This window comes from Mauremys mutica, chromosome 15, assembly GCF_020497125.1.
Source record: "Mauremys mutica isolate MM-2020 ecotype Southern chromosome 15, ASM2049712v1, whole genome shotgun sequence".
NCBI lineage: Eukaryota > Metazoa > Chordata > Testudines > Geoemydidae > Mauremys > Mauremys mutica.
In genome coordinates this window covers 30895776-30906622 of record NC_059086.1, presented here as the reverse complement: position 1 = coordinate 30906622, position 10847 = coordinate 30895776, and the positions used below count along the sequence as shown (strand labels likewise).

The window sequence follows — 10847 nt, the reverse complement described above, 5'->3', positions numbered from 1 at the left end:
TATGATTTTACTGCCAACTTTAATAAAACCGCTAAAAGAGAGAGGCTCTTGTAATTGTATGTGTTACTTGCTGATGGTTTCCTGTGTTCCTATGGGCTCCAGATCTAGAACAGAGACAACTCGCTTGAACTTGAGACTGTAGTCACCAGAGCTGAACCCAGGGAAATGTGATTGAGGTTAAATAGAATGAAAGGCTCCAGATTTGGTGCTGAAACCCAGGACCATAGAAAACGCAAGAAACCATAAAGAACATGTGGAACCATAGTAAACACAGAAACCCAATAAGAAACCAAGGTTTTAAGAAAAAAAAATATATATCTAGGTCAAAAGTCATACTGGGAGACGTCCTGCTTTTGCTTATGCCTGCTTGCATTCTATGTTTGTCTGTCTGGGTAATGTTGTAAACATTGAGGTCAGGGGAAGAAAATAGGAATTGCAATTGTGTAATGGACCCTTGAATTCACGTATGGGTAAAAGCCCCCTACCAGGCGTGGCAGAGTGGGTCGGACACTTCTCCGTCATTTGTCAATAATAAGCAACAAGCACCCCCGCCCCACACACACATCATATTAATTAATAAGCTCCCCAAACTTTAAACTCCTCTGGACTACGCCACTGATGGAGGATCAAGGAAATCTTTGTGGGGTTGCCTTGGTCACTGCCCCTTCCTCTCGGTGTGCTCCAGCTGTAGAACACCTGAAGGAGAAGCATCCGACCAAGTGGGTATTCACCCATGAAAGCTCATGCTCCATACGTCTGTTAGTCTATAAGGTGCCAGAGGACTCTTTGCTGCTTTTGAAGGAGAAGTAAGCACCACAAACCCTTCTCAATTTAAAAAATCAAATCAAATCCCTGAAAACATTTTGGGAGCAAGGAAGGGACGCCGGCCACTTTTCCAAAAGAAATAGGGAACAAAATAAGTTACGCACTCAGGCATTTATTGCAACAATTCCAACTCCACAAACGTCCTGGGAGGCCTTTGTGCGAGACGACATTAAAGCCCGTGGGGGAGGGTTAGTTAAAAATTACTGGAGTGCTTGGGGCCCCTAGAGATCCCTGAAATTGATGGTATTTCCTCTTTGAAAAGGAAAAGGCGGGGGCGGGGAAAGGCTTAAGAGGTGAAAGAAATAGCCCTGGATTGTGTATCTATAGCATGTAATATCCTATGGAAAAGGATTTAAAAGGAAGGTAAAACAACTGCAGAAGGTAAAACAAGCCTTATGCAAAGAGCAGAAGTCTAGTTAGACATTGAAAAAAACAACTCAGTAGGGTAAGGGAGGTCAATCCTGTACTCCTTAATCAAAGGAAGAGTTTGGCAAGAGACTTAAGCTCCAATAAGCAACACCTGCAAGAGGCTGGTTATAAAATTATGGTGTGAAAAAGAAGCCACGGGGCAGGAACATTTGTTTGGGCAAGAGTAAAAACAGCAGCGCAATTAAAAAAAATATCTTGCAAGCCCATCCACAACGGGGTCGTTTCTTGCAAGAAACTCAGGGAACTGTAGCAGTTGCTGTAAAAGCCTGTAAGGGTGAAATTCTGGATATCAGTATCTCTTAAGAAAGACAAAAGTCTTTGCAATCTAAAAGTCACTTTAATCTCTCTAAGCCAATCAAGTCAGGAGCCATAATAAAAAGAACAAGTGGCATCATTCATTTGAAATCTAACATGCCCATTGTAGCCAAAGACACTTTAGAGCCCAAACCAGAGCCTCCATATGCACCCAAGCCAGGCAGGAGTGACTTTGGTAGCTAACATGAAGCAATGGGAAGGCAAGTCACCGCATACATTCCACAATAGACTTTCAGCCGTTTGGCTCTCTAATGAAATGCCTGGTAAGGAAACAAACCCACAATGTATTAATTTGTTTGTTAACAATTCTTCACCAGCACTTTGGGGTAAAGTAATAATGCATGTTAAACCTGGAAGCACTCTGCCGGGAGAGCTGGACTAATTGTCTAAAGCTTAGAGTTATATTCAAACCCAACCAAGAAATCCCAAGAGAAATCCTCCTCCTATTGCAATTGTTCAAGGAGCCTCTGATAAAGCAGTAGTTAAAGGAAAGGTCCAGACAATAATAGTTAAAAAGAACCATAAGCCCCAAAACTCAGTAAAATGTCCAAAATTACAAGAAGGCCCTGGTAGTGGTCTCACTGCCAAACCTGTGCCAGCTGTATTAATTAATCAGGTACAATTCGCACATATCCCTGCTCTGTTCTATTTGTCTAACTGGCAAATGAGAAAAATCAGTTATTGCGGACACCAAAGTGGCATCTTTCTTCTCAGTAATCCTTGGGGATAAGATTACCACTTATCAACCACAGGTGCAGGATATAGCTAATTTGGGTTTACAACTAGACAATAATAATTGAATGAATTGGTTTTGCTTAGTCTGGAAAAGAGAAGACTGAGAGGAGCCATGACAACAGTAAAAGGTTGTTACAAGGAGGAGGGAGAAAAATGATTCCTTAACCTCTGAGGATAGGACAAGAAGCAATGGGCTTAAATTGCAGCAAGGGCGGTTTAGGTTGGACATTAGGAAAACTTTCCTATCTGTCAGGGTGAATAAGCACTGGAATAAATCGCCTCGGGAGGTTGTGGAATCTCCATCACTAGACATTTTTAAGAGCAGGTTAAACAAACACCTGTCAGGGATGGTCTAAAGATGGTACTTGGTCCTGCCATGAGTGCAGGAGACTGGATTTGATGACCTCTCGAGGTCCCTTCTAGTTCTATGATTCTATGATTCTGTGTTCTCTATGCTCCTCAAAAAAACCCCAAAACCCCAAAAAACTAGTCCACTGGAAATTCTATGGAGGATTACAGAATTGTTTGGTACAGAAATGTCAATTAAAAATAAGGTGAATGTTAAAAAAATGAGAAAGCACATCAATTACGTACTCCAGAAAATAAACCGGTCTCCTGGTGGGGTGTCCAAGCCTGTCCCCCCTCTTTCCCCTCTCTCACTGGACGCCAGGCAGCGCCCGTGCAGTGCCAATGGTGGACACTGCTGCCGGCAGCCCCTGGGAAGAAGCCAGGGAAGGGAGCGGCAGGCCAGGGGGGGTCTCTCACGTCCACTGCCAACCATTTCCCTGCAGCAGATGGGCCCCTCCCCAACCAGCCCACAGCTCCCTTGCCAGCAAACAGGAGCAGCAGGGCAGGGACCCGTCCACCAGCCAGATAAGGTAACCCAGCCATGAGCGGGACTGCCCCAGCTCCGAGTCTCCCCCCACGCACTCCCCCCTACACACACACCCCAATCCCCTTCCCTGAGCCCTCCGCACCCACAGCCCCCTTCCCTGACTCCTGCACCCCCCCACACACAACCAGTCCCCTGCCCTGAGCCTCCCACAGCCCCCAACCCCCCTGCTCTGACTCCTACATCCCCCCCCCACACACACCTAGCCCCCTTCTTGGACTGAGCCCCCACCCCCAGCCTCCTCCCCTGACTCTTGCACCGTCACCCAACCCTCTGCCCTGAGCCCCCCAAAGCCCCCAATCCTCTGCCCTGAGCCTCCCCACATCCCCTCCCCCTGCCCTGAGCCCCCCACAACCCTCAACCCCCTGCCCTGAGCTCCCCCACACCCACACACAGCCCAGCCCCCTGCACCCCACACTTAAATTTCTAACAGGTACTGTCGTATTGCAACACCCCCACCCCGATCCTCTGCCCTGAGCCCCCCACTGTGACAGGACAGTACCTGTAAGAAATTTAAGTTATTTTCACCCCTGCCCACAAATAACTTGTTGCTCTCAAAAGGGGCATCAATGAATCTGTAGGTGAAACATGTTGAAGGTAATAACCCCACTGTGTGGTCAGCTGGAAAGCTACCAACAAAACTTACTGGCAGTAAATGTAACACAAGTATCATGTCCAGTACAACTAATTGCATGGAAAGCTCCTATGAAGCAAATAGCCTTTGCAGGAAAGAAACAGTATTGTGCAGTACCCAATCAGAAAGAATTCTGTCATGGTCAATGCTGATTTATGGTCACAAATCCAATTTTTTGTTTTAAAAAACAAATAATAGATTATCAGCGTTGGAAGGGACTGCAAGAGGTCATCTAGTCCAAACCCTGCTCAAAGTGGGACTAACCCCCACAGGGCCCCGTCAAAGATGGAACTCACAAGCCTGGATTTAGCAGGCCAATGCTCAGACCACTGAGCTATCCCTCATTTTTAGGCCATCAACTGCTATCCAAGGCCTAAAATAGCTAAGCTAAAGCCTTTCAGCAGGCCTCAGCCCACAGTCTTCTCCTGTTTCAGTTTGCCTGACTTATTAGTTTCTCGAAATATTGCTTCATCTTATACTATTATAATCCTATAAATCAATTCTGACGAACATATAAGGAGTCTATAGAATGGAATCATGACATCACACAATAACTAAATACCAAACTAAAGCCATTGGCTACACTCCATAGATGGTCGAGTTCCTCACTGCATAGGCTGGGATTCTCCTTTGCAGCCTGGAACCACCTCCCCTGTTCACCCTCTTTGTTCTCCAGACAGTGCTCCCAGGTGTTGAGTTTTGGGAGGGGCGAGAGGCCAAAAGTCACTTCCCTTCCTTTATAGGCTCTCCCACTTGCTGGAAAGATCTATATAACATGAGTCAAGCCCTGTCCATTGTCTATGGGCTCCCTGTGAGAAGCCTTCATTGGACACACATGATAGTCCTTGGGAGTGTGCAGTCCCCCTATGGGCCATCAACACTATCTGGCTTCTCCACTGTTGTACCTGAAAGACTGGTTGTGGGTGTTTCCAACCTCCCAACATCTTCCAGTGACACACACCACCCACAACTTCATAAGTGCCCATACAATGACAGCAGATACAATCCACCAGGACATTAATGTTCAACAGATCGAGCCCTTTCGAATGATGCATCACAAGGCTCACTGTGTACACAACAGAGCCGAATTCTATCACCATGGTAAATATGGGAGTGCCAGGGAACTGCCTTGGAGCACAGAGGGTCACAGCGCCAGACACAGGGACAGAGATGTGAGGCCCCAGGCCTTGCTCATGAGGAGGAGAATCAGGAACTTCCCCCCGTCGACCCCCAGCATGAGACAAACCAACCCACCTCGACAGGGCCAATGCTCTAGCCTGGAGTCTGCGCTGGCCGGTGTTCACCACCTCCCATCCTCCACTGCTGTGTGCCCTGGCCCTCACCATACCCCATCCCTCACCCCCATCTGCCCTGGCCCTCCCCAGCTCCCAGCCCCCACCATGTCTGCTCTGCCCCTTGCCACCTCCCATCCTGGTCCCCCGTCTGCCCCACCCCTCCTGGCTCAGCTCCACAATATTTCCTTTCAAGGCAATATTGAATGAATTAGCTGAGTCCCACCTCCCCTGCCACTGGTCTGGTCACGGGGACAGCAGGAGTGGGCACCGTCCCTCTGCAGCATGGGGGGGGGGGGTGGAAAGAATGGGGCTATAAGAAGAGGGGCTGGGAGCTGAGAGCCCATCACTGGGGATTCGGTATGAGCATCTGTCAGTGAGTGACGGCAACTCCTACTCCTGCCCCATGGAAACCATGGTGAGTACCCGCTGCCCCTCACCTCCTGCCCCATGGAAACCCTTGTGAGTCCCTCCCACCTCCTCGCCCCACGGAAACCCTGGTGAATCCCCACCACTTCCTCCTGCCCCATGGAAACCCTGGTGAATCCCCACCGCTTCCTCCTGCCCTATGGAATCCCAGGTGAGTCCCCTTTGTTCCCCCGCCCCGGCCCATAAAGCCCCATGGAAGACCTGTCTGCCATTCACACCCCACCCCATCAATCTCCAGGGGGTTATCCCCTGCCCCCTCTCCTGTCGGTAGCACACCAGGGGCTAGCGGATGTGGGTTGGTGGCTCTGGGTTGTGCCCAGGCTCAGGGGTGCTGACACTGTGGGGTCCTGTGCAGGTGTCGGGACGGATGCCCAGGGCTGGACTCCTGCTGCTGCCACTTCTCCTCTGCTTCGGGCCAGAGACTGTCGGGAGCATCAACCCGGCCGCGCTCAGAGAGACTGTGGATCATGTAGATAAGTGAGTGAGATGCCAGTGGGGCATTTCCCATCTGGCTGGGACCCGTCTGCCCTCCTTGGGTGGTAAATGAAGGAAAACGGGGGGAAGATGCTTCACGTTTGCCCTGTGTGATTTTCTATGGCATAGGTGGCTGAGTGCATGGCAGAGCTGGGAGGGGTGATTTTGGGGTGCAGGGGGAGCTGGGGCTCGGAGCTGGGAGGGGTGATTCTGGGATGCAGGGAGAGAACTGGAAGAGGGGTACTTCTAGGGGTGCACCGGGCTGGGGTTGTGGGTCTCATTACTATTGTGAAAAACTGGGTGGAAACTGGAATTCCAATTCCCTCAGAAATTTCTATTTTCTTTTCAGTCCAAATTAGTTACTAAAATTTGAAAACTTCCATGGAATGGGATTTCCAAATTTTGTTTTAGAATTATGTTTTGTTAGATAGAAACATTTGGTTATGACTTTATTTTATATTTTTGCTTATATTATATTACTGTTTATAATATACAGGTGAAATATTATATTACATTATATTATACAGCAGGAAAGTCAAGTTGCTAAAGCTGAAATGGAAATATTTGGATCTTGCTGAAATGAAATATTCAGATATGGTCCAACTGAAATCTGTTTTTAATTTTTCCAAAACAAAATTTGGAAATCCCCAAGAATTACCCCTCTTCCAGTTCCAGGCTCCATCTCCCCCTGAATCCCACAATCATCCTTCCCAGATGCGAGCCCCAGCTCCTTCTGCACCCATACACAGGGGAAGCAGACAATGCTCACCACTCCCAATAAGGCAGATGGACTTTTCCTGGGGGCCAGTCAGGGCCAGGTCATCTGGGGCTCTAGCTGCTGCATTGAGGGCTGGCAGGGTGCTGAGGGCTGGCAGCTCTGATCTTTGGCTGTTCCCTGCAGTTAGTCTCCAAAGAACTGCGTTCCTTTTGGACCCCAGTTTATATAGTGAAACTTGAGTTGGGCTTAGCTGTACCTGAACCAATCGTTAACTGAAATGCTACAGAATTGTGTTTTTCTCCAATCCTAGCCCATTACAAAACAATCATAGAATCATAGAATCATAGAATTCAAGATCAGAAGGGACCATTATGATCATCTAGTCTGACCTCCTGCAAGATGCAGGCCACATTAGCCGATCTACCCACTCTTTTAGCAAGCGACCCCTGCCCCATGCTTCGGAGGAAGGCGAAAAACCTCCAGGGACACTGCCAATCTGCCCTGGAGGAAAATTCCTTCCCGACCCCAAATATGGCGGTCAGCTGAACCCCGAGCATGCGGGCAAGACTCTCCAGCCATACCCTCTGAAAGAGGTTAAGAATATCATATCATTGACCCAATTTGACCCAATTAAGTACCAGTTTGGCACTTAATTGACCTATTGACTAAGCCCGTTATCCTATTATACCATCTCCTCCATAAACTTATCTAGCTTGATCTTAAAGTCATGGAGGTCCTTCGCCCCTACTGTTTCCCTCGGTAGGCTGTTCCAGTATTGCACTCCCCTGATGGTTAGAAACCTTCGTCTAATTTCAAGCCTAAATTTCCTGACTGACAATTTATATCCGTTTGTCCTCGTGTCTACATTAGCACTGAGCTGAAATAATTCCTCTCCTTCCCTGGTATTTATCCCTCTGATATATTTAAAGAGTGCAATCATATCTCCCCTTATCCTTCTTTTGGTTAAGGAAAACAAACCGAGCTCCTCAAGTCTCCTGTCATACGACAGGCCTTCCATTCCCCGGATCATTCTAGTGGCCCTTCTTTGTACCCGTTCCAGTTTTATCTCATCCTTCTTAAACATGGGAGACCAAAACTGCACACAATACTCCAAATGAGGTCTCACCAACGCCTTATATAACGGGACTAGCACTTCCTTATCCCTACTAGAAATACCCCGCCTAATGCAACCCAAGACCGCATTAGCTTTTTTAACGGCCACATCACATTGCCTACTCATAGTCATCCTACAATTCTTTACCCAATCATAACCCGCCACCTTACTTGATTTAAATCTTGTAAAATTAGTTCTGCAACTGACAGAAACAATCAAAGAACCAGACAGAGACCATCTAGATAAAGAGTAGAGAAGTGGGGGACTATAAAGGCAGGGGTGGCTCTAGTTTTTTTGCCGCCCCAAGCACGGCAGTCAGGCAGCCTTCGGCGGCGCGCCTGTGGGAGGTCCGGTGGTAATGTGGATTTGGCGGCATGCCTGCAGGAGGTACGACAATAAATTGGTTTCTAGCCAGACTGTTGAATGCTGTCAAATAAAGTTTTCTTTAATGATCTTAAGATCTGGTGATGGTGGGGACTGTTAGCACAGGAATGCTGCCTTAACAGCCCAATCTTACATTTTTTTTTTTAAATTTAGAGGGAATATGACTCTTTGCTTGCTGGGCTGCTGCTTATTCCTGAAAAAGGCCTCAGACCTTACAGATTACTGCCCTGTCCTCAGTCAGTTATGAGCCCCCAACCTTCCCCAATTCAGCTGCACAAGGCCACTTCAGGCAGAGGTGGGATGAGAACCCAGCTCTCTAACGTGGCAGACATAAAGCCTTTCACACTGAAAGTGCCATATATAGGTGCCATTGTCAGCCTCCCTTTAATCACAATCACAGTCCCCTCCCAGAACTGGGGGGAGAAATGAGGAGCCCTGATCTCCAGTGTTCTTCAGCTCTCCAGCAAATCGCTGTGTATGCTTGGGCGAACTGTGTGTCCCGTCTCTCTCTTGGGGTGGCTCCGCATAAAAGCTTCGGCTTGTTCCTGGAGCTCAAGTGGTAACGCTCAGCCCTGTGGGGCTGACGGACCAAAGCTCACACCAGGCTGATGATCCCTGGGCGCACTTGTTGCAGTTTCTTCTAAAAACCGCCCTCCAGGTTTATTTCATTCTCCCAGGGAACAAACATTCCCTAATCCAGGCTGGAGCCCTGAGAGCCTAGAACCGGCCAGTGACGGCGCCATGTGTGACCCACCCCAAGTTTGCCGCTCGGGGCTGGGGCAGAGCTGTTCAGAGCCCCCTGTCTTCTCACTGCCCTTTGCTTTGCCTTCGCTCAGGGATGGGTTGGCTGTTGAATACGCCTTCGCTGTCAGCCTGCAGAAAGCCAGTTGTGAGAACCCATCTGGTCTGGAACAGGTGCTGCGCAGGAACAAGCTGCGGGACATGCAGGCGGCCATCAACCCAGAGGGTGTCCTGTACGACCCAGACGAAGGGCCCATTGTGGCTGCCCGGATGCAGCGCCTGGGCAGGGCGGGGGAACACACCGAATGGCGCCTGCTCCAGGGCGACCGGAACAGCCCCGTGCAGAAGCTCCTGGCCCGGACCTACAACGAGAGAAGCTGCCTGATCTTCTTCACCGTCCGCTCGCCCTGTGCGGGGACGTGCCTGCTGGTGAAGAGGCCCCACAACATCCTACGGATGGTGAGCGACACCTTCCGCCCCATCGACCACAACTACAAGGCCTTCATCTTCCGGCAGATCTACCGTCAGGACCGGGACCTGAATCCTCAAAGCCTGCTGGAGGCCTGGCACCAGCTGCCCAACGTGCCCCTGCTGCGCTGTGACACCAACGGCTGCAGGGACTGCAGAGGGAACGACCCCAAAACCGACCCCAACACCTGCCTGGATGAGATTCGAGCCATGAGGCAGCCGCTGCACCCATCTGGCAGGGGGCAGGAGGAAGAGCAGGGGGCAGAGGGGAGAGCAGAGGATGTAGGGGAGAGCAGGGGGCACCTTTGGAGGGTTGGGGAGATGGTGGGTCAGGGGGCACCATTGGAGGGCTGGGGGGACAGCAGGGCAGAGGGCGACATCGTAAATTTGGGGGGATGGCAGGACATTGCGCGTCTTCAGAGGCGTTGGCCCCCTCAGCAGTCTAAGTGGCCCCCTCAGAGGCCTTGGCCCCCTCAGCGGCCCCCTCAGAGGCCTTGGCCCCCTCAGCGGCCTAAGTGGCCCCCTCAGAGGCCTTGGCCCCCTCAGCGGCCCCCTCAGAGGCCTTGGCCCCCTCAGCAGCCCCCTCAGAGGCCTTGGCCCCCTCAGCAGCCTAAGTGGCCCCCTCAGAGGCGGGGGTAACGGCAGGACTGAGGGTGCTGCAGGAGGGTTGCAGGCCAGGGGGTGCCATCAGGGGAAAGGGGGATGGAGGGTTAGGACGCTCCATCGGAGGGTTGGGGGGGTTACGGGGCAGGGGACACTGTTGGAGGGTTCGGGGACATGGGAGGATACAGGGGGTGGAGGGGGTGGGATATTTCTTTTTTCAAGGCCTGTGATTTTGCAGAGTCCCCCCATCCTGAATGATTAACACCAATAAAGTGTTGAAGGCTCCTGGGGCCTCGTGTCTCTGTCCCTGTGTCTGTCTCCCTCCTCTCTGTCCGTGCGCCTGGACTTTACACAGCGTGGGAGGCCTCGCAGCCTCCCTGGCAGTGCCCCCTTCATCGGGCCAGGCCTGGCCCCCACGTTTTGCCTGGGGCTCCCCCTGAGCCCAGACCCCTGGCAGAGTCACCCCCTTGGGAGCGAGGCCGGGCAGCCTTTGCCAGACACCCAGCTCGCTATGGATGAACCTGGCCATCGGCTGCCATCTACTGGTGAGGTGGAGGTAGACTCTTGAAAAACACTCTGGGCAGGCCCCAGTTTGCATGTTTCCTGCCAGCGCCGCACTGGCTGGATCAGACGGGGGGAAGCTCAGCGGCGGCTGAGAGGGGTCAGGGCAGATCTGCCCTGTGTGCTCTGGGCGGGTCCATGAGATTGGCCGGCACGCGCCGCACCACGGGAACTGCTGGGCAACACGCCCTGGCTCCAGCGCTGGGCACACGTCCACCTGTAGTGGGACGTGT

At 51.0% G+C, this 10847-nt stretch overlaps 1 protein-coding gene across 1 annotated transcript; it reads left to right on the top strand.

Annotated features, from left to right (window-relative positions):
- The first annotated feature begins 5153 nt into the window (after positions 1-5153).
- On the top strand, positions 5154-10621 carry LOC123349970. The gene is made up of 4 exons (XM_044988306.1): positions 5154-5540; positions 5907-6028; positions 9078-9831; positions 10409-10621. The coding sequence occupies exons 1-4, from the start codon at positions 5529-5531 to the stop codon at positions 10619-10621; spliced, it is 1101 nt and encodes a 366-aa protein (XP_044844241.1). The 5' UTR covers positions 5154-5528.
- Positions 10622-10847: the final 226 nt, after the last annotated feature.